This window comes from Somniosus microcephalus, chromosome 10, assembly GCF_052327205.1.
Source record: "Somniosus microcephalus isolate GS21.2 chromosome 10, FLI_Smic_1.0, whole genome shotgun sequence".
Taxonomy (NCBI): Eukaryota; Metazoa; Chordata; class Chondrichthyes; order Squaliformes; family Somniosidae; genus Somniosus; species Somniosus microcephalus.
The window spans coordinates 8,489,012-8,513,728 of record NC_140996.1 but is presented as its reverse complement, the minus strand read 5'-3'; the positions used below and the strand labels follow the sequence as shown (position 1 = coordinate 8,513,728).

Genomic DNA, 24,717 nt, shown 5'->3' with positions numbered 1-24,717 from the left:
GGAAACGCAGCGGCCAATTTGTGTACAGCAAGATCCCAAAAAAAACTGCAGTGAGGTAAATGACCAGATCATCCGATTTTTTTTTTTAGCGATGTTAGTTGAAGGATAAATGTTGGCCCCAGGACACCGGGGAGAACGCCCCTGCTCTTCTTCAGAATGCTGCAGTGGGCTCCAGTCTTGGCTGAAGATATATGCCTTATGAGGTGCACCGACAGCTGTCTGGCAGTTGGCATAACTAGTTATTGCTTTGCGAGGCAAGAATAGCCTTCTTGGGTATTGCCGAGGAGTCACTGTCACTGGCCCAGGTTACTGTCACAGAATCACAGAAACCCCACAATGCAGATAGAGGCCATTTCGGCCCATCGAGCCTGCACCGAAACATATCCCACCCGATCCCCGTAACCCCACGTATTTAATCCCCCTAACACTAAGGGTCAATTTATCATAGCCAATCAACCTAACCCGCACATCTTTGGACGTCCTGGTGGTAAAGTTGAATATTAACCCGCCGTGTGTCTCCAGTTAATGAATGCCAATTAGTAATGAGTTGCGGGCAGTTTTATGCTGTGCAACTCTGTTCATTAGGAGCTGGGCTAAGTATTTTGCAAACTCATTTCACTTGAGACCCTTAAAATTCTCATCTTGTTTTCAAATCCCTGCATGGCCTCGCCCCCTCCCTATCTCTGTAAACTCCTCCAGCCCCACAACCTTCCGAGATCTCTGCGCTCCTCCAATTCTACCCTCTTGCACATTCCTGATTTCCATCGCTCCGCCATTGGCGGCCGTGCTTTCAGCTGTCTGGGCCCTGAGCTCTGGAATTCCCTCCCTAAACCTCTCCGCCTCTCTACCTCTCTCTCCTCCATTAAGATGCTCCTTTGAAATTACCTCTGTGACTAAGCACTTGTCCTAAAATCTCCTTATGTGGCTCGGTGTTATATTTTGTCTGATAACTCTCCTGTGCAGCACCTTGTTTTACTACGTTTTACTACGTTAAAGGCGCTATATAAATGCAAGTGGTGGTTGTTGCAGTCTACAGAGAGCCGGCACAGGCCTGATTCTGAAAGCTTATTCTTGTTGTCGAGTTTTAAATTATTCAGCAGGACCCAAAAAGTGAAACCTGCCCATCTTAGCAAAAGTGCCTGGCAATTTGTCCTGCTATGCAAGGCTGTTTTGCGGTGATCACAATGCCCTTTATTTATGTCTTTTAAAGTTTTTTTTGTCAACTGTATCCTAGTGGGCATAAGAAAAGGTGGATTAGCATATTTTTGATATAAAATGTAGTGTTTTGCACTTGGCAATAATCGGATTGTGCTGACTGTCATTTTGAACTGTAACTTCTCTTGGTGCTTCTTATACTGTGAGCCTACAGCAGTATTGAGTCCACTGCAGTCCTAGTTCCCAACCATCAAGTGATCATTGCATCTGTCGTGTTAACAGTGAATCTGTAAAATTAACTTTTTTTTTCAAATCTTGACGAACCAGAATGTTAAGATTGTGAAAGTGCGGTTAGTGCATCTTTAGTCAAATCTTTGGATCTCACGAAAATATTGCCTTCTGGCTACTCATTAATTAGATTGACAGCAGAATTTACAGGGAGCGTTTCTGCAAACTCTTTAACCAAAAGCTTCGAGCAGTATTGAATTTAAATTTAGTTACTTTGTAAAGCAAGTCTAACATTCATATCTTAATTTCTGCTGGTATGTGTGTCACCTTGACTCAGTAATCGTAACTTCCCAAGTCAGAAGGGCCTGGGTTCAAGTCCCACTCCAGAGACTTGAGCACATAATCCAGGCTGACGTTCCCAGGGTCAGTACTGAGGGAGTGCTGCACTGTCGGAGGTGCCGTCTTTCGGGTGGACGTAAAAGATCCCATGGCACAATTTCGAAGAGGAGCCAGGGGGGAGTTCTCCCCGGTGTCCTGGGGCCAATATTTATCCCTCAACCAACATCATCAAAAATGGATTATCCGGTCATTATCACATTGCTATCTGTGGGATCCTGCCATGCACAAATTGGCTGCTGCTTTCCCCAATATTATAACTGATGACTGCACTTCTAAGGAAAATTTTGCAGGGCTATCGGGAATGAGCCAGGGGGAGTGGGACTAATTGGACAGCTCTTTCAGAAAGCCAGCACAGGCACGGTGGGCCGAATGGCGGCCTCCTGTGCTGTATGATTCTATTCTGTGACTCGCACATGAAGAATGTCTACATAGATGGGGTACAGAAGGTGATCTTTCATAGTGGGATATAGTTTCGCCGCCCCTGCGAGGACCATGTGAATTATCGCCACCAGCAGATGGATAAGAATAGGGGGAAAAAAATCAAATTAGAGTTTTTTAAAAGTTTGAAATCGCAACCATTGTAGAGACTCGGTCTTAAAGAGGAGGGACAGAGAAGAAAGGAGAATGTCTTTCAGTCTTGTCAGGTCATCTTGTGGGAACAGGCGGTGGGGGGAGGGGAAGGCGAAAGAAAGGGAGCGAAACCTTTGTTAATCACGCTGGGTTGCCTCTTGTTGAATCAGACCAGAAACTGCACTGCTGCTATAGGAAGAGATGTCCGCGAACTGTTTTAATCCTGTGCTGACTTGGGATGCTGAGGACATCCGCGCACTTTAATCGAAGCAAAGGGAGCGGAGAAAGAAAATATAAAGTTATTAATATAGTAATTAAAAAGACTAATTTCCCTCAATTCTTACAAGCCCCATTTCACATGCTCGCTGGGGCAAACTTTGAGCAGCGTATGCTGCCATCTGCAGGAATCTCGTGTGAATGGCAAGCTCGGAGCACTAATCCTCCAGAGGAGAATATTTTAAAATCCTCTTCTACACAGTCATTTATCTCCTTATTAAGGAGCTGAATTGGGAAAATTCAAAAAGGGGAGTCATCACTTTTCAAAGTTTCAGAATTAATTTACCTCTTGTATTGAGGAAAATCTTTCTTACGCAGCGAGCTGTTACGAGCTGGAATGCATGAGCGCGCCCTGAGGTGGATCATCACCTGATTTCTCCCTTAGACCGCACTGAAATTGGTACTTACTGTATGGGACGTGTGGACACAGAATCTAATCCTACACCCTGTGGAAGGAACGGGTGGTAACAGTTAAAACAAGTCGTCATAGTTGTGAGTTTGTAATAAATTTGTACAATCAACTTCATTAAAAAACAGATGATCTGGTCATTATCACATTGCTGTTTGTGGGAGCTTGCTGTGTGCAAATTGGCTGCTGCGTTTCCTACATTACAACAGTGACTACACTTCAAAAAGTACTTCATTGGCTGTAAAGCGCTTTGGGACGTCCTGAGGTCGTGAAAGGCGCTATAGAAATGCAAGTCTTTCTTTCCGAGACGCAATATGTTGGAGAAGCAAGTATTGTATATTTTGTTATGGGTGTCGAGGTCTGCATGTCGCAAGGATTATTTCTTCTGTGGGCTTTGGAGTTGGGAACTTGGCTTCCTTTCTATCTTGATGTGCATCCACTTCTGCAACTGTGATCTAGGATCCAAAAATGTTGACCAATAAAGACGTGCATTTATATAGCGCCTTTCACAACCTTAGGACATCCCAAAGTGCTTTACAACCAATGAAGTACGTTTTGAAATGCAGTCACTGTTGTAATGTGGGAAACACGGCAGCCAATTTGCGCACAGCAAGCTCCCACAAACGGCAATGTGATAATGACCAGATCATCTGTTTTAGGTGTTGTTTGAGGGATAAATATTGGCCAGGACACCGGGGAGAACTCCCCTGCTCTTCTTCGAAATAGTGCCATGGGATCTTTTACATCCAACTGAGAGGACAGACTGGGCCTCGGTTTAACGTCTCACCCGAAAGATGGCACCTCCGACAGTGCAGCACTCCCTCGGTACTGCACTGGAGTGTCCGCCTAGAGTTTGTGCTCGAGTCTCTGGAGTGGGACTTGAACCCACAAGAGGTGAGAGTGCTACCCACTGAGCCGAGGCTGGTACTTGTTTATGGGGCAGCAGTTAGTAGCGTTAACTTCACATGTTTAGAGTGAACCTGTCTTGGCAAAAGACCGAACGCAAGTAGCTTTCAAAGTGATTGAAGATATTTAGCTTGGTCATTTTAATTGCATAGCTGATTTAAGAAATTTATATATTCCTTCTTTATTTTTAGTACGAAGTCCAAGTACTGACCAAGTTAGCGGCAGAACTGAATCAGCACATGCTTGAGAAAGTCCAAGAGGACATGAGTAACATCCTGAGAGCACCAATGCCTGGGTTAGTTGTCACTGTAGCTGTTGCTGTTGGAGATGAGGTAAGCGTTATGGCAATATTTTCCATTTGTTACACGGACTGTCTTAGATGAGTGTTCCTGCTATGCATTCGATGTTGCATCGTGCAAAGCCAAACTATTAATCTTTACAGTATTTTCTTTTTCACTGGACCATAAGATTTCACTTGGCTTAACTTAGAACCCACTACATTTACATTTCTGTGCCCCATCACAACAGTTATTCGATATTTAACTAGTTTATTTATAATAGGTAAGAATCAATGCTCGATTATAATTATATTCTGTATAATTTAGCTAATTTATTATACGTTGGGTTAAAACACAACAGCTTGCCGCTTAAACATGCAAACGTATCTGCAAGTTGTTCACAAATAGGTCTGAGTAACATAACGAGCAGGCATCTTATCCCATTGCACGTGAATAGAGCTTGGAGTCAGCCCTTGATTACGATACTTAAGTCTATTAATAGTCCATGTGAATACATTAACTTTGACCTTTTTGCATGTCGCAATGACCTGAGCCCACAAACTTTCATGCAGTCTCATTTAATAAACGATTAGCATTGAGAACCGAACTTTTAGCAACGTGCATTTCTAATTTGTGCTGGGCCTGCTGTAGCTTTGAACACTGCTTCCTCTAATCCTTTCAGTTATTCTGCTGCTTTGCGGTTACAATCTGCATTAACCCAGAGTGTCTATTGACGTCGCTGAAGGTAAGCATGCAGGTGCAGCAGGCGGTTAAGAAGGCAAATGGTATGTTGGCCTTCGTAGCGAGAGGATTCGAGTACAGGAACAAGGGTGTCTTGCTGCAGTTGTACAGGGCCTTGGTGAGACCACACCTTGAGTACTGTGTGCAGTTTTGGTCGCCTTATCTGAGGAAGGATGTTCTTGCCATGGAGGGAGTGCAGCGAAGATTCACCAGGCTGATACCTGGGATGGCAGGAATGACGTATGAGGAGAGATTGGGTCGATTGGGCTTATACTCGCTGGAGTTTAGAAGAATGAGAGGGGATCTCATCGAAACTTACAAAATTCTAACAGGATTAGACAGACTAGATGCAGGAAGGATGTTCCCAATGGCGGGGGAGTCCAGAACCAGGGGTTACAGTCTAAGGATAAGGGGTAAGCCATTTAGGACAGAGATGAGGAGGAATTTCTTCACCCAGAGAGTGGTGAACCTGTGGAATTCTCTACCACAGAAGGCAGTTGAGGCCAATTCAGTAAATATATTCAAGAAGGAGTTGGATATATTTCTTAAGGCTAAAGGGATCAAGGGATATGGGGAGAAAGCAGGGACAGGGTACTGAATTTGGATGATCAGCCATGATCTCATTGAATGGTGGAGCAGGCTCGAGGGGCCGAATGGCCTACTCCTGCTCCTATCTTCTATGTTTCTATGACACCACTGCGTAGGCCAATGAGTTGGAGGTGGGGCGGGATTTACGGCAGGGCTCACAGTCAGCAGTCTATTTTACAGCAAACAGAGTCTGTTTAAACCGCGCACCACAGCAAACAGTCTACAGAGTCTATGAACTACAGCAAACAGAACACACAACCACAGCAGGGTGATTATATTTCCAGATAAGGACATGGTAATTTCTCCAGCAGTGAGTGGAGGATAGTTACATAATACAAATTGCATGCATAAAATTAATCCCAGTGCAGTCTCTGGGCGTGATTGACGGGGAAATACCCAATCATCTCCATTCTTGCCTGGATTTATGGTGTCACTATATGCAGCCCCCTCCAACCTATTGTGCCCTGCCTGCTCCACTTGCATCATCAGAGGTCGATGTTTCAATGATTAAACCCCTGGAATTCTTTCCAAAACCACTTCACTTTGCCACCTCTCCTTTCAAACTCATAGAGCCTTCCCCTTTTTTTTACCATCTCATCCGCCTTCCCCTTTCCCCCCCAAATTCCTTTTACTTCTTGTTCTCGCAAAAGCATTCTGGGATGTTCTTTTAGAAGAGGAGTGTTATATAGGCTGGGTATTCTGTGGCGAGCGTCTCACCTCCTGACTCCCCAAAGCCTTTCCACCATCTACAAGGCACAAGTCAGGAGTCTGATGGAATACTCTCCACTTGCCTGGATGAGTGCAGCTCCAACAACACTCAAGAAGCTCGACACCATCCAGGACAAAGCAGCCCGCTTGATCGGCACCCCATCCACCACCTTAAACATTCACTCCCTCCACCAACGGCGCACCGTGGCTGCAGTGTGTATCATCTACAAGATGCACTGCAGCAACTCACCAAACCCACGGCCTCTACCACCTAGAAGGACAAGGGCAGCAGGAGCATGGGAACACCGCCACCTCCAAGTTCCCCTCCAAGTCACACACCATCCTGACTTGGAAATATATCGGCCGTTCCTTCATCGTCGCTGGGTCAAAATCCTGGAACTCCCTCCCTAACAGCACTGTGGGAGCACCTTCACCACACGGACTGCAGCAGTTCAAGAAGGCGGCTCACCACCACCTGCTCAAGGGGCAGTTAGGGAATGGCAATAAACGCTGGCCTTGCCAGCGACGCCCATGAATAAAAAAAAAAAAAGTTTGAACATAATAAAATGTTACTGTAAGCACAAATACCTTCATCTAAAGGTGGAACTTATTTAAAGGTGAAAATGGAATTACAATTAAAGTTACCTGGATGAATAGATACATTAAAATTAGACTTGGAGGCATAAGATAAATCTAGAGTCAATAATACAAATGAAAATTAAGCCGAACATGAAGGAGAAGCGAGGAGATCACAAAGGCTTAGAGGAGTACAGGAAACTTTGGTTTATCCGGAGGTTGTATGTCCGGAAACCTCGATCTACCGGCAGAAATCAGGAGCCGTTTTGTTCGGTTTTTTTTCTTCTCGTGGCTTTTTTTTCAACAGTCGGGCTCTGGAAAGTCTCTCTGAAGCTGTTGCTAAGCTACAGAGACGCTTCCAAGGTACGGGCCGACTGTTTAGAAGCTGTTGCTAAGCAACAGTGTTTGTTGTCAGATACGGAGATGAAAACCTCCGTATGCTTCAACATTAACGCTGGTCCCGTCGGTGCCGGATATAACAAAGTTTCCTGTATGAAGAAAGACTGGTAGATAGCAAAGGGAAATAATAAAGGATTTTATAAACACAAAAAGTTACAGAGAGGATAGGCTGATTAGAAGGAATCTTCTCATGGAAGACGAAGGCATGGCAGAGATGCTAAATGCATACTTTGCTTCAATTTGCGTAGACTATTATGGTAGTGGTAATGAAAGGACAGAATCATAGAAAGTTATGGGAAATCAGGGGGGATTTAATAGCGGTTCAGACCATAATCTTTCAAGCATCCTTGAGTATGGAAATTGTGCCCGAGAATTGAACGTAGCAATCTGTTCAAGAAGGAGAAAACAGGTAACGATAGACGAGTCAGAAAGGAACTTGCATTTATATAGTGCCTTTCACATCCTCAGGACGTCCCTTTACAGCGTTTTACAGCCAATGAAGTACTTTTTTGAAGTGTTGTCACTGTTGTAATGTAGGTAACACAGCAGCCAAAATTGTGCACAGCAAGCTCCCACAAACACCAATGTGATAATGACCAGATAATCTGTTTTAGTGATGTTTATTGAGGGATAAATATTGGCCCCAGGACATCGGGGAGAACTTGCCTGCTCTTCTTCAAAATGGTGCCATGGGATCTTTTACATCTACCTGAGAGAGCAGACGGGGCCTCGGTTTAACGTCTCATCTGAAGGACGGCACCTCAGTACCACACTGAAGTGTCAGCCTGGATTTGGTGCTCGGGTCCCTGGTGTGGGACTTGAACCCACGACCTTCTGACTCAGGCGAGAGTGCTGCCCACCGAGCCACGGCTGACACTAGGGGCTGGATTTTATCAATGGGAGCGCGTTGGGGGCGGGACTGCTGGTTGTCGGGTTTCAGTCCCGCCCCCAACGACGTTCGGCCAACCCACGCTATTTTTCCTTGATTGACCTTGTTAAGAGGCAAGCCAATTAAGGGAAAGCCGGTTACAGAGAACATCAGCATATGACGTTTCATCTGTCAAAAATTTTTGACAGATGAATTGTCATCGTTTGACAGCTTTGAGAAGCTGTCAAACACTGACATTCTCTGTTCTTTGGTGACTCCTTGTACTCAAGACTCACCAAACCTCTTTCCTGAGCAGAAATCAGATGGCTGTTGCATCGGAGAATGTAGCAGCCATTCTGTCATCTCTGCCGTGGAGATGAGGAGCCTCCGGATCCCCAAGGGTTGAAGCCTGCAGGAAGAAACAAAGGTAAGGAAACTTTTTCTAACACTTTTCACTCACCTCTCCACACTTGCGCCCATCACTCACCTCCACAGCGCACTTTTTGACCCCTCTCACCCCCGCAGACCCACTGTTCGCTGACCCTGGTGGGGTTTCCCGACATTGGGAAACCCACACTTGTGTTGGTAAAATGGGGGTAAACCTGTTAACAGGCAGTTAAGTGGCTGTAATCCCCTTCCCGCCTCGAGGAGACGGGTCCCTGCGCGAGTCGGGAACCCACCTCCCGGAAAGACGACACAGAGGCGGGTTGGGAGCGAGTTCAGTACCCGCTCCCAGTTTCTGCCATTTCCCCAGCAGTCCCGCCTCCCCAGGGCTGGCAAAATTCCCCCTTAGGAGTGGTAAAAATCACTTATTAACTTAGCTAGCCAGACATGGGACTGCTTTGGAGCTCAGGCAACAACAACTTGCATTTATATAGCGCCTTTAACATAGTAAAATGTCCCAAGGTGCTTATCAAACAAAATTTGTGACATGGCCACCCAAGGAGATATTAGGACAGGTGACCAAAAGCTTGGTCGAAGAGGTCGGTTTTAAGGAATGTCTTAAAGGAGGAGAGAGAGGCGGAGAGGTTTAGGGAGGGAATTCCAGAGCTCGGAGCCCAGGCGGCAGAAGGCACGGCCACCAATAGTGGAGCGATTAAGATCAGCGATGCACAAGAGGCCAGAATTGGAGGGGCGCAGAGATCTAGGAGCGTTGTAGAGCTGAAGGAGGTAACAGAGATAGGGAGGGGCGAGGCCATAGAGGGATTTGAAAACAAGGATGAGAATGCACCAATTCCCCTTTTGAAAGTTACTATTGAATCTCCTTTAAGGCAGTGCATTTCAGAGGACATGATCCAGAATTCAAGGTTGCATAGCGGTAATGTTACTGGACTAGTAATCCAGAGGCCTGGACTAATGATCCAGTTCAAATCCCACCATGGCAACTGGAGAATTTAAATTCAGTTAAATAAATCTGGAATAAAAAGCTGGTATCGGTAATGGTGACCATGAAACTACCGGATTGTCAGGAAAAACCCATCTGGTTCACTAATGTCCCTTTTAGGGAAGGAAATCTGCCGTCCTTACCCGGTCTGGCCTATATGTGACTCCAGACCCACAGCAACGTGGTTGACTCTTAACTGCCCTCTGAAATGGCCAGGCGAGTCACTCAAGGGCAATTAGGGATGGGCAATAAATGCTGGCCTTGCCAGCGACGCCCACATCCCATGAATTAAATAAAAACCGTATAGGCAGATAGTTGACTAACAGAGGAGTGGGTGAAACAGGAGGCTACAGGAAACCTGCAGGTCCCTGAAGCTGTCCCGCAGCTGCATTGTACTGGGTAGTTACGAGGACAGCAACAATGATTTGATGGAGAATAACCCCAATCCACACTGTGCTGTTGTGGTGGAAGGGGCTCGCCGAGGGTTGTAGAGGAAGCTTCCCGAGGAGAAGACTGCGGGTGGATGCAGCAGCAGATTCCATAGTCGGGTCGTCTGCTTTGCAGCCATGGCTATGAATTCTGGGGCAGGAGGAGGCTGTGCAAACAGGACTGCCTTCACCTGTTCTGTGCTGGCACCCATATATACTGAGAGAGAGGATAAATAGGACAGTGGGGGGGATTTAATAAAGAAAGACTTGCATTTCTATAGCGCCTTTCACGACCACCAGACGTCTCAAAGCGCTTTACAGCCAATTAAGTACTTTTTGAAGTGTAGTCACTGTTGTAATGTAGGAAACGCGGCAGCCAATTTGCGCACAGCAAGCTCCCACAAACAGCAACGTGATAATGACCAGATAATCTGTTTTTGTTATGTTGGTTGAGGGATAAATATTGGCTCAGGACACCGGGGAGAACTCCCCTGCTCTTCTTCGAAATAGTGCTGTGGGATCTTTTACGTCACCTGAGAGAGCAGACGGGACCTCGGTTTAAGATCTCATCCAAAAGACGGCGCCTCCAACAGTGCAGCACTCCCTCAGCACTGCACTGGAGTGCCAGCCTAGATTTTGTGCTCAAGTCTCGAGTGGGGCTCGAACCCACAACCTTCTGACTCAGAGGCGAGGGTGCTGCCCACTGAGCCACAGCTGATAGCCTCTAGCAAACTACAAGCAGAGGAAAAGTGTAGTTTGAACAAGATAGTTTATAGAAATTGAACTGATATCCAGCAGAACATTGCAGCCATGCCTTCAACCCTCTCCAGTGATGAGGACAAAAACCACGCGCACGGCACCAATAACTCCCACTTGCTCTTTCGTTCTCTTGCCCAGCTAAAGGCCTTGTAGTTTAATTCAGCACTTTCATTCTGCGCGATGAATGCTGAGCAAATGCTGCCATCATAGTACTCGAATTGTTTTGATTAGCTGGAGGGCGAATTGAAGTGTAGGGTGAGGGGGGAGCGGGTGTTGAAGCACCATATTGCAGTCCCAGCAAATCTGACAAATAGCCTTGGCTGTGAAATGAGCGATAGAGATGAGAAGGAGTGCACCAGTGTCACTTTTCAAAACTCATCAAGGGTCGCAGCATCAGCCTCTATTATCGCAGCCATGCAAGGGGAGGCGTCGCGTTTTCACTGCTGGCTCTTGTCCTGAAGTTGGGGAGAGCAGAGCTCCATATGTGGATATTTGAACACACGTGTGGCGAGAGCTGTCCTTCCGACTCTCATGAATGAAGAGAGCTGACAAGATAGTCAGCCCTACAGCGGTGCTACAATGAGCCACCAGCATTGGATTTTTTAAACTTTAAAAGCTCTAGCGTCAGCTAGTGGCTCAATGGGTCGCACCCTCGCCTCTGAGTCAGAAAGTTGTGGGTTCAAGTCCCACTCCATGGACTTGAGCGCATAAAGCTAGGCTGACACTCCCAGTGCAGAACTGAGGGAGTGCCGCACTGTCGGAGGTGCCATCTTTCGGATGAGACATTAAACCGAGGCCCCGTCTGCTCTCTCAGGTGGATGTAAAAGATCCCATGGCACTATTTCGAAGAGGAGCAGGGGAGTTATCCCTGGTGTCCTGGGGCCAATATTTATCCCTCAACCAACATCACTAAAACAGATTATCCGGTCATTATCACATTGCTGTTTGTGGGATCTTGCTGTGCGCAAATTGGCTGCCGCGTTTCCCACATTACAACAGTGACTCCACTTCAAAAGTACTTCATTGGTTGTAAAGCGCTTTGAGACGTCCGGTGGTCGTGAAAGGCGCTATATAAATGCAAGCCTTCCTTTCTTTCTTACCTTTTTTTTAAAGGGGGTTTCTATACTATAATCAGTGCCCATCTGTCGCAGTATGAATCTGTCTCTTCCAGGTAACTTCACTGCACCAATTTGTTACAAGAGGGCAATGCACCAGGAGCAAAATTGCGACATTCGATCAGTGCATCTGGCTTCATACATAAGAACATAAGACGTCGGAGCAGGAGTCGGTCATTTGACCCCTCGAGCCTGCTCCGCCATTCAATAAGATCATGGCTGATCTGATCTTGGCCTCAACTCCACTTCCCTGCCCGCTCCCCATAACCCTTGACTCCCTTATCGTTCAAAAATCTGTCTATCTCCACCTTAAATATACTCAATGACTCCGCCTCCACAGCTCTCTGGGGAAGAGAATTCCAAAGACTCACGACCCTTTAAGAGAAGAAATTCCTCCTCATTTCTGATTTAAAAGTGTTCCCCCTTATTCTGAAACTATGCCCCCGAGTTCTAGATTCCCCCACGAGGGGAAACATCCTCTCAGCATCTACCCTGTCAAGCCCCCTCAGAATCTTATATGTTTCAATAAAATCACCTCTCATTCTTCTAAACTCCAAGGAGTATAGGCCCAACCTGCTCAACCTTTCTTCATAAGACAACCCCTTCATCTCCGGAATCAACCTCGCGAACCTTCTCTGAACTGAATACAAGAGCACAATCCTTAGAAAGAGCTTTGGGTTGAAGAAGTGGAGTTTGAAGCTGCACAGAGTCATGCAGATTGTGTTTCAACGCTGGCTTGAGGCGGAATATCAAATCAGAAATAAGTGTTTCGCGGCTGACACCTAACTTGATATCCCGCGTTAACTGTGCTTCCAAAACAACATTGAGGACTGAGATGAGGTGAAATTTCTTCACTCAGAGGGTGGTGAATCTTTGGAATTCTCTACCCCAGAGGGCTGTGGAGGCTCAGTCGTTGAGTATATTCAAGACAGAGATCGATAGATTTTTGGATACTAAGGGAATCAAGGGATATGGGGATTGGGCGTGAAGGTGGAGATGAGGTAGAAGATCAGCATGATCTTATTGAATGGCGTGGCAGGCTCGAAGGGCCGACTGGCCGACTCCTGCTCCTATTTCTTATATTATACACCCTTGACCAGTTGCCTTGGTGTGGTACTTCCATAGTCTCGACAGTTCAGTAGCTTTCAGATTCCACTGAGCATTCAGTTATGACAGATTATGTGTTGTTTTGGAAGCACAGTTAACAGGTTTGTACTCATAGATGGTTGTTGTAAAGAATTTACACCGGCAATTATAAACACAGCAATTATCAGATGAAGTCATTATATTTTTTAGCGGTTCAGTGAAATTTAATATTTGCAAAAGGATCTTATGGTGAAATGTTAATGTAATTTTATTTTTTGTTTAGCTACAAAGCAAAGCAATTTCTAAAATGCAGCATTGTCTAGTTATAAAACAGTCATTAGAACTGAACATTCTTACACAGCCCACAGTGAAGCGATGTAAAAAAAATAAAATCCCCTTTTGTATTAGGGGCAAATGTGCAAGTACTGAGGCTAAAATGAAATGTTGGATTGGTCACAGTGCCCATCGCTGCTGTACAAATCTAACTGGAAGAACATCAATGCACACGAGTGCTTTGACAAGGAAAATGATATTTGCATGATTTGTAGTTCCCTTAGTACACAACCCAATTTAACTTCAATTTTGAGAGGACGGCGAAATCTATAGGATACCTTTTGTGCAAAGTGAGGTTAGCAGAAGAGCACAAAATGTGTGAAGCAAAATTCAGCGTTCCACAAGGACCAGGCTGGGAGCGAGGCCAAGTTGATAAAGGATGTGCTCTTTTTCTTCCTGCAGCTGTTTTTATGCTGGAAGCTTTGAGCATTGAACATAATCTGTGCCACGGTGACCTGCGCTCGTTGCCAGTGTTAATTGTGCGGCTTTAATTACAAAAACACGTTGGAGCAGTTGAAAAGGATTTAGTTAATTCCTTCCTTTTTACCATCAACCTCTTGAATTAAGATTGAGCCTCAAGTCAGTGTCAGCTATCTGTGTTAAAGTAAGTGGTGGAGCCAAGTGCCTTCGAGTACTCATTGTGCCTGTCCATCAGAGGAACCCACTTCACACTGTACAGCTGCTCGGCTTTGGATGAATAGGGGGCTGCTAGTCTATAATAAATGTTCTGTCTTCCTGCGTTTTATCATTTTCTTTGGGGTGGTGGTGGGGGAAGGAACCTTGCCATTTGGCTAGGCATTTCAATGCTGTACAGTTGGCTGTTTCCTTCAGAAAAAAAATTGCTCAGTGGTCATGTGAAAAGTCTACAAGCAGAAGCCAGGAAACATGACACTGTAGTAAATTAACCCGCTATAAATAATGGACTTACTTCAGTTAAAATAATAGCCGTGCGTATGTCGTTCCACTGGAGCAACCGAAACAATCTAGAACATGTGAACGGGAGGAGGCCATTCAGCCCCTCGAGCCTGTTCCTCCATTCAGTTAAGGTCATGGATGATCTGTATCTTACCTCCAGCTACCCGCCTTGGTTCCGTAACCCTTAATACCCTTTCCCAACAAACATCTGACAACATGTCCAGTTCTGGTCACCACACTTTAGGAAGGATGTGAAGGCCCTTGAGAGGGTGCAGAGGAGATTTACCAGAATGGTTCCGGGGATGGGGGATCTTAGCTACAAGGACAGGTTGGAGAAGCTGGATTTGTTTTCATTAGAGCAAAGGAGGTTGAGGGGTGATTTGATAGAGGTGTACAAGATTATAACGGGTTTGGATAGGCTAGACGGGGAAAGGCTGTTCCCACTAGTTGATGGTACAAGGACTAGGGGACACAGATTTAAGGCTTTGGGCAAGAGATACAGGGGGATGTGAAGAAAAACTTTTTAACGCAGCGAGTGGTGAGGACCTGGAGCTCACTGCTGACGGAAGTGCTGGAAGCGGAGACACTCAATGTTTTTAAGGGGAGACTGGATAGGCACTTGAGGGAAATAAACTTGCAGGGCTACGGGGATAGAGCGGGGGAATGGGACTGACTGATTGCTCTACAGAGAGCCGGCACGGACTCGATGGGCTGAATGGCCTCCTTCTGTGCCGTTATGACTCTATGTTGGGTCGGGATGTTTTTCTACATTAATGTCACTATTAATGGGGAGGCTAGATAAGCAGATGAGAATCGAGGGTTATGCTGATAGATTTAGATGAGAAAAGACAGGAGGAGGCTCGAGCGGATCGTAAAGGCCGGCATGGACTGGTTGGGCCGAATGGCCTGTTTCTGTGCCGTATATCCTATGTAAACCTAATATAAATGCAAGTTGTTAATTCTGGTTCCTAGGTCCCGCCAGAATTTGATTACAATTTTCCTGGTGTAGTCTGTAGCTGTATAATTTTTGTTTAAATTTTCTATACTGTATATTGATAAGCTGGGAGTGTATCACAGAACGCATATCTTATAGTCTGAACCAAAGTAAAGGACTGTTTGTGCAAGGCAGCATGGGTTGTAATAAAACCACATTCAGCCGTACCACTTTCTGTACGAATGCTTGTGAAAGGTGCAGTTGCCCTGCATTGTGGTACAGGTAGTGGTTCAACATAAGAAATAGGAGCAGAAGTCGGCCATTCGGCCCTTCAAACCTGCTCCGCCATTCGATAAAATCATGGCTGATCTTCGAACTCAACTCCACTTTCCTGCCCGATCTCCATCCCTCGATTCCCTTAATATCTAAAAATCTATCTATCACAGCCTTGAATATACTCAACGACTGAGCATTCACAGCCCTCTGGGGTAGAGAATTCCAAAGATTCACCACCCTCCGAGTGAAGAAATTTCTCCTCATCTCAGTCCTAAATGGCCGACCCCTTATTCTGAGACTGTGACCCCTGGTTCTAGACTCCCCAGCCAGGGGAAACATCCTCCCAGCATCCACCCTGTCAAGACCCTTAAGAATTTTATACATTTCAATGAAATCGCCTCTCATTCATCTAAACTCCAGGGAATAAAGTGGGCCAGCACACTCTAGGATGTTGTTACGACTCTTTACCTCTGTCTTCTGAATAGAAACATAGAAACATAGAAGATAGGAGCAGGAGTAGGCCATTCGGCCCCTCGAGCCTGCTCTGCCATTCAATGAGATCATGGCTGATCATCCAAATTCAGTACCCTGTCCCTGCCTTCTCCCCATATCCCTTGATCCCTTTAGCCTTAAGAAATATATCCAACTCCTTCTTGAATATATTTAATGAATTGGCCTCTACTGCCTTCTGTGGTAGAGAATTCCACAGGTTCACCACTCTCTGGGTGAAGAAATTCCTCCTCATCTCTGTCCTAAATGGCTTACCCCTTATCCTTAGACTGTGACTTCTGGTTCTGGACTCCCCGACCATCGGGAACATCCTTCCTGCATCTAGTCTGTCTAGTCCTGTTAGAATTTTATAAGTTTCAATGAGATCCCCTCTCATTCTTCTGAACTCTAGCGAATATAAGCCCAATCGACCCAATCTCCCCTCATACGTCATTCCTGCCATCCCAGGTATCAGTCTGGTGAATCTTTGCTGCACTCCTTCCATGGCAAGAACATCCTTCCTCAGATAAGGCGACCAAAACTGAACACAATACTCAAGATGTGGTCTCACCAAGGCCCTGTACAACTGTAGCAAGACATCCTTGTTCCTGTACTCAAACCCTCTTGCTATGAAGGCCAACATACCATTTGCCTTCTTAACCGCCTGCTGCACCTGCATGCTTACTTTCAGCGACTGGTGCACAAGGACGCCCAGGTCTCGTTGCACTTCCCCTTCTCCCAATCTATTGCCATTCAGATAATAATCTGCCTTCCTGTTTTTGCCACCAAAGTGGATAACCTCACATTTATCCACGTTATATTGCATCTGGCATGCTTCTGCCCAATCACCCAACCTGTCCAAATCATACTGGAGTTTCTCGACATCCTCCTCACAGCACACACGCCCACCCAGCTTTGTGTCGTCTGCAAACTTGGAGATATTACATCTAGTTCCCTCGTCCAGATCATTAATACATATTGTGAATAGCTGGAGTCCAAGGACCGATCCCTGCGGTACCCCACTAGTCACTGCCTGCCACTCGGAAAAAGAGCCGTTTATTCCAACTCTTTGCTTTCTGTCTGCCAACCAGTTCTCTATCTAAGTCAATACCTTGCCCCCAATCCCATATGCCTTAATTTTACACGCTAATCTCTTATGCGGGACCTTATCGAAAGCCTTGGTGTATTATCAGCGGCTCTTCCATTATCCCTGCAGATTGGGAATTTCATTCTAATGGAGGCAGGGTTTACCCACTTTGCTCAGCACAAGTGAAACCAGTCCATATCATTAGCTGTAGTGAAGACAGAGCAAGGCTAATTCATGTGAAGGAGTATGGGTGCACTAACAGCCTCAACTAGCATGAAATGTGATGGTTTCACACCACTTATCACTTTCAATTGTAATATAGTTTGAACCACTTCTAAGCAAGAAAGCATGCAACAAGAAAAGGCCATTCAAACCCTCAAGTTCATTCCTTCCAAAGACATTGGCCCAGATCTTGCTGGAGTGGGGCGTCTCGTGGCGCTCCCCGTTGGTTAGACTTTTTCCCGCACCCTTCAGCTCGAAAATGTTTTGCACTCGCTGGGAGCGCGAGCTGATAACGGGGCGGCGAGGGCAGCGGGGCATCTGGGACCTCGGTGAACGACGGGACCAACAGCCTGTCTCCTTAACCCATGAGATTTAAGGATTGAGAAAGAAACAGAGGAACGCCGGAGAGATCGGGTGAATTAGAGTCAAATCAGGTAGAGAAAGAAATAAAGAGAGGGAAAGAAAGATTGGATTAAGAGGGAGAAAAAAAGAGACAGAAAGGAAAAGTAAGACTAAAATGTAAAAATTAAAAATTTGACATTTTTAAAATCTCTAACAACAATTTACTATCTGCAGGAATGAGATTGAACAGTTTAAATTGTTCAATTTCTGGGGTCTGGGCCAGAGAGGTTGTTTGGCATTGCATTAACAATTACCACGCCATTAAAAAGGGTACTTACCCTGTTAATTATGAGCCCTAACTTTCTGCGGTGAGTTTAATGGGCAATTAATGTGCAAATCCAGCAAATTTTAAAAAATAAGGGGGAGGCTGAGGGCGAGATACCGTTTGTGAAAAGCAAACAGATGAGCGACGTAAATTGACCAACAAGTTCTGGAGATTCGCAATTCACGCCATATCTCCTCATCCCCTGAACTTACTGGCTGATTTGCACATTAATAACAGCGCACGTCATTAACACACCGTTACTGTTCCAGCAAGATCCAGCCCTTTGTATAGTCCGCTGAATTTTCTCTTCTGGCTCCTACATTCTTAAATTCATTGAAAGGCTGAGAGAAGCTTTTTTTCCTTCCAATGGACTTTAGAAGGCTCAACAAACATCTGAGAAAGACAATTTTGATAGCACTGAAATATACTCAGAACGTCCAGAAACAACTTGACCCATTTGCACTTGCCTCATTCACCCCATGTCCCTATCTTTCCCTCCGCGACCTCCTCTAATAGGCATTAAAAAAAACAGACTGGTTGCTAATTCAGGAAACATTTGTCAAATATTCCTCTCAAAGGAAATTAGACATACGCAGTAGTCCCTAACCTGACCCCAAATCTTATCTTCCTTCTCTTGGTTTTCCAAAAATGCATCAAAGACCTTTTTGAGGGACTGCAAGTGCTCAGCCCTCACTACCACTGTCGGAATGCTGTTCCGCAGGTCGATCACACTCGTGAGAAAAATAAAACATCTGTAAATCCAATCTCGCTTCCTGCTTTCTCATCCACCCCCTCCACCACCGGCGCACCGTGGCTGCAGTGTGTGCCATCTACAAGATGCACTGCAGCAACTCGCCAAGGCTTCTTCGACAGCACCTCCCAAACCCACGACCGCTACCACCTAGAAGGACAAGGGCAGCAGGCGCATGGGAACACCACCACCTCCCAGTTCCCCTCCAAGTCACACACCATCCTGACTTGGAAATATATCGGCCGTTCCTTCATCGTCACTGGGTCAAAATCCTGGAACTCCCTCCCTAACAGCACTGTGGGAGCACCTTCACTGCACGGACTGCAGCGGTTCAAGAAGGTGGCTCACCACCACCTTCTCAAAGGCAACTAGGGATGGGCAATAAATGCCGGCCTTGCCAGCGACGCCCACATCCCGAGAATGAATATTTTAAGAAATCTAAATGGATGGTTTAGTTCTAAATAGAACATACAAAAAATGATGGACAGGAAAAGACCCTCTGCTCCATCCAGCCTGTCCCATAGTTGCGATACCTTGTGTATCACAATATATACACTTTCCTCCCACCCATAAACCATGTAATATCCTGGGAGAGGCAAAAATCCAGATAATAAATGAAGTTAGAAAGAAAGACTTGCATTTATATAGCGCCTCAGGACACCCAAAAGCAATTTACAGCCAATGAGGGACTTCTTGTAAGTGTTGTCACTATTGTAATGTGGGACACATTAGGCAATCAAAAACTAGTCCAGGAGGGCCGCTCTAGCCCTGATTGACATTGTACGAGGTGACCTCCGCCCCAGCCAGAAACAGGTCCAGCTCTAGCTCTCGCTTGAAGGAATTCTGCGAATCAGCGCTCACTGCACCAGTAGGCAATGTTGGATCTGTCTTTATTGCTTCAGTATTTTTTGACTTGCAAGTAAATTAGAAGGGGCTGGGAAGAAGCCTTGCACGTGGCCTAGTCAAACAGAAGGGCCCAGAAATTGCTGGAGCTGGGCACCTCGCGGTGAGCGCCGAGAGTTGGATTTTATTCCTCACCCTTCAGTTGCAATTCACTTTACGCCTTCAAATTGCTGGGCGTGTGAGCCGATAACGGCGCAGCGAAGGCAACGGGGCCTCTGGGACCCCGGTGAAGGACGGGGGCCAACTTTCTGCGGTGGGTTTAACTTGTCTTTACGGCGCAAAAGCAGCAACATTCACGGAAGGGTTGAGGGCGAGCTCCCATTTTCGTGAGGCTAATGGCGGAGCAACGCGAATCGTCCAGCAACTTGTGGCGACTCGCAACTCACAGGGAATCTCTTCCTTGCCGCAATTTGCCGGGTTATTTACACGTTAAACTCGCCGTTATTTTACCGGCAATGTAATCGAACCAAACGTTGCAGTGTGTGATAAATCTGGTAAGTTGGTGGATATTACTCCTTGCCCACAAGAGGAATTCATGCCTGTTGCATGGCAGTCAGTAGACCGTGCATTCTTCCTGATCTTTAGAATAATATATCCTACTATGTTAATCATTCTGAGGAAATCCAGTCTAACATATTTAGTAATTGGATGCATTCATTTTAATTCAGACCTGTCTACAACAACAACTTGCATTTACACAGCACCTTTAACGTAGTAAAAGGTGCCAAGGTGCTTCACAGGTGGGATTATCAGACAAAATTTGACACCGAGCCACATAAGATATTAGGACAGGTCACCAAAAGCTTGGTCAAAGAGTTGTTTTTTAAGGATTGTCTTAAAGGAGGAAAGAGAGGTTTAGGGAGGGAATTCCAGAGCTTAGGGCCCAGGCAGCTGAAGGCACGGCCACCAATGGAGGAGCAAATAAAACTGGGGATGCGCAAGAGGCCAGAATTGGAGGCGCGGAGAGATCTCGGAGGGTTGTAGGGCTGGAGGAGGTTACAGAGATAGGGAGGGAGCGAGGCCACGGAGCGATTCTGTCAGTGAAGGGGTTAAATCTGTCTCGGCTCATTAGAATATAGTTGGGGGGATTTAAACCTTTCCATTTCATTAAAACACACTGATGTGCCGTATGTAGCAGAGTGTCAGCCAGTCATCTCACATTTGGATCATTAGTATTGTCAACTGAAAAATGCCCCGAAACAGGTCAAGAGTTCAGGCTTTAGAGGAAGGTCCAGCACATTGTTTGATTACAACTGTTGGTCGCAGACCAGAAGGGGATGATTTTAAGGCCGGGCCAGAATGAGTCGTATTAGGTGTCGCGCTCCTTTACAGCACAACTGCTAAATCTGTGCAGAGTTTCTCTGTTGGTGCGTTATTCTGAGTGATATGAAAATGATGCCTCATCTTCCGACTGAGTTTCGTAGCCTTGCTGCGAAGGGAGCCGGCATGTGTAGCGAGGTAGCTTTCCTCTCTGTCCTCTACCAATTTCTGTCCTGAATCGGTCTGCTGAATGCTCTTTGTGTTGCGCGCGTTTACCGTGTACCTGGAATAAAGCAGATTGCGAGATGATGAAACTACATCCCAGGTGGCATTGAAGTTTATGGTGCATGGGGCGGCGAAATTGGATTGGGTGGGGGGGGGGGGGGGGTAGATGCAAAACAGACGGACTCGCACTTGCTGCCCGTTATGCAACACGACTCATTTTCAAAATAACAACAGAAAATGCTGGAAAAACTCAGCAGGCCAGGCAATATCCGTGGAGAGAGAAATAGAGTCAACGTTTCGGGTCGAAACCCTTCTACAGAACTCTGTAGAACGACTCATTTTCAGTTCTGTTGAGGTCAGTGGAACCTAATAAGGCCATAAGAATTAGGAGCAGGAGTGGGCCATACAGTTCCTCGAGTCTGCTCCGCCATTCAATAAGATCATGGCTGAACTTCTAGATCAACCCCACTTTCCTGCCCGATCCCCATATCCCTGAATTCCTTTAGTATCCAAAAATTTATCGAACTCAGCCTTGAATATACTCAATGACTGAGCCTCCACAGCCCTCTGGGGTAGAGAATTCCAAAGATTCACCAATTCAATTCAATTCAATTTTATTTGTCATATATGCAGCAGACGTGTGTACTGCACAATGAAATGTTGATTTTTACAAGTCCTCCCACCACTCGCTCAGTGAAGAAATTCCTCCTCATCTCAGTCCTAAATGGCCGACCCCTTATCCCGAGACTGTGACCCCTAGAGTTGCCAACCCTCCCGGATTGCCCTGGGGTAGAAACATAGAAGATAGGAGCAGGAGTCGGCCATTCGGCCCCTCGAGCCTGCTCCGCCATTCAATGAGATCATGGCTGATCATCCAAAGTCAGTACCCGGTCCCTGCTTTCTCCCCATATCCCTTGATCCCTTTAGCCTTAAGAAATATTTCTAACTCCTTCTTCTTGAATATATTTAATGAATTGGCCTCAACTGCCTTCTGTGGTAGAGAATTCCACAGGTTCACCACTCTCTGGGTGAAGAAATTCCTCCTCATCTCTGTCCTAAATGGCTTACCCCTTATCCTTAGACTGTGACCCCTGGATCTGGACTCCCCCGCCATTGGGAACATCTTTCCTGCATCTAGTCTGTCTAGTCCTGTTAGAATTTTATAAGTTTCAATGAGATCCCCTCTCATTCTTCTGAACTCTAGCGAATATAAGCCCAATCAACCCAATCTCTCCTCATACGTCATTCCTGCCATCCCAGGTATCAGCCTGGTGAATCTTCGCTGCACTCCCTCCATGGCAAGAACGTCCTTCCTCAGATAAGGTGACCAAAACTGCACACAATACTCAAGGTGTGGCCTCACCAAGGCCCTGTACAACTGCAGCAAGACATCCTTGCTCCTGTAATTAAAGATGAATCTCCAGACCACTGCTGCCAGCAAAACCCGGGAGAAAAATCAGATGGGCATTAAAAAATTGTGGTTTTTAAAAAAAAACTTTCTTTGAACACTTTTGTTTTATTAGTTACAAAAAAATATTAGACATGGCGAAAAAAGGCTGTTCATCAAGAGTCATCCAATCGGGTAATGAAGAGTCTGTTGGCTTTCCAATTGGCCCTGGGGAAGGCAGGGCACCGCGAGGGTAGATGTGTTGGGCGACCAATGGCGGGAGCGTGGGGGCGGGACGGTTAGAGGCTGGAGGTCATGTGATGAGACCTCCAGGAATACGTCCAATCCTAATGGAGGCGAATATCAGGCGGGGCCTTTAATGGGTGCCCGTGAGATTCCGCCTGTTTGGCGCCTCTACCGCCCCTCCGCCGCCTATGTCTATTTTCACCCCTCACGACCTCTAGTTGGTTGAAGTGAGGTCTAAACTGATCCACTGTACAATAATTTGAATCTGTCAAATATCACATTTGTGCGAAACAAAAAAAGTGTCAATTGACGAGCCTGTTTTTGTGCCGAAGCTCTTGGAGAAAGTTCCCCGGCCTCCACAGTGAACAGCACTATGTTTGATCTGTGTGTTGGAACCGCTAGTTATAAACTCTAACGCTGAACAGGAAATAATGTGCTTTAATAAATTGGAGTCACAAGGATTTATAGCTTGTATGTTTTAAAATAAATTGTTTCTGTTTACTATTCTTTTGCAACGCTCGATGTTAAAATTCTCATCCTTGTTTTCAAATCCCTGCATAGCCTAGCCCCTCCCTATCTCTGTAATCTGCTCCAGCCCTACAACCCCCCCCGAAATCTCTGCGCTCCTCTAATTCTGGTCTTTGTGCATCCCCGATTTCCATCGCTCCACCATTGGCGGCCGTGCCTTCAGCTGCCTGGGCCCTAAGCTCTGGAATTCCCTCCCGAAACCTCTCCGCCTCTCTACCTCTCTCACTCTTTAAGACGCTCCTTATATCTACCTCTTTGACCCAGCTTTTGGTCACCTGTCCTAATATCTCGTGGCTCGATGCCACATTTTGTTTGAAAATCGCTCCTGTAAAACGCCTCGGGATGTTTTACTATGTTAAAGGCGCTATATAAATGCAAGTGGTTGTTGTTTACTTCCTTCTGCACCAAGGACTTGGAGGAAGCAAGGGTAGAAAACTGTTTTTAAAAAGAGTGGCCAAATGAGCCTATTAAAGGGGCCATAAAGGTAGTCAAAGAAAGAAAATAGAGAAGGTGAATGGATAAGGAAATTCAATGTAACTCACAGGGGTCAAAAAGATTTAACAGAGGGAAAAGCACAAGACAATCAAAATGAAAATAGTTTGAAGGACGGGGAAAGAGTTTGGCAAAAATTTAAAAGCTACAAAGAAATCTGTAAACATGCGCAAACCAATTAAGCTATAGAAAAACTTGCATTTCTATAGCGCCTTTCACAACCACTGGACGTCCCAAAGTGCTTTACAGCCAATGAAGTACTTTTTGAAGTGTAGTCATTGCTGTAATGTAGTGAACGCGGCAGCCAATTTGCGCACAGCAAGCTCCCACAAGCAGCAATGGGATAATGACCAGATAATCTGTTTTCGTGATGTTGATTAGGACACCAGGGATTGCTCCCCTGCTCCTCTTCAAAATAGTGCCATAGGATCTTTTACACCCACCTGAGAGAGCACCTCAGTTTAACGTCTCATCCGAAAGATGGCACCTCCGACAGTGCAGCACTCCCTCAGTACTGCCCCTCCGACAGTGCAGCATTCCCTCAGTACTGCCCCTCCGACAATGCAGCGCTCCCTCAGTACTGACCCTCCAACAGTGCAGCACTCCCTCAGTACTGCCCCTCCGACACTGCGGTGCTCCCTCAGTACTGCCCCTATGACAGTGCAGCGCTCCCTCAGTACTGCCCCTCTGACAATGCAGCGCTCCCTCAGTACTGCACCTCCGACAATGCAGCGCTCCCTCAGTACTGCCCCTCCGACAGTGCAGCACCTCCTACAGTGCGGCGCTTCCTCAGTACTGCCACTTCGACAGCATGACGCTCCCTCAGTACTGCTCCTCCGACAGTGCAGCACTCTCTCGGTACTGCATCTCCGACAGTGCAGCACTCCCTCAGTACTGCCCCTCCGACAGTGCGGTGCTCCCTCAGTACTGCCCCTCCGACAGTGCGGTGCTCCCTCAGTACCACCCCTCCGACAGTGCGACGCTCCCTCAGTACTGACCCTCTGACAGTGCGGCGCTCCCTCAGTACTGACCCTCCGACAGTGCGGTGCTCCCTCAGTACTGACCCTCTGACAGTGTGGCGCTACCTCAGTACTGCACCTCCGACAATGCAGCGCTCCCTCAGTACTGC

At 46.3% G+C, this 24,717-nt stretch overlaps 1 protein-coding gene across 4 annotated transcripts in view; it reads left to right on the top strand.

Annotated features, from left to right (window-relative positions):
* pcca (propionyl-CoA carboxylase subunit alpha) overlaps positions 1-24,717 on the top strand; it is a 554,750-nt gene that overhangs the window by 451,131 nt on the left and 78,902 nt on the right. For 3 of the 4 annotated variants that reach the window (XM_085998400.1, XM_085998399.1, XM_085998402.1), the window contains one exon: positions 4,135-4,275. The exons of the other annotated variant lie outside the window; for it this stretch is intronic. In XM_085998400.1, the coding sequence (XP_085854526.1) occupies positions 4,135-4,275 (141 nt within the window). The remainder of the gene's footprint in view (positions 1-4,134; positions 4,276-24,717) is intronic. 4 annotated transcript variants of the gene reach the window in all.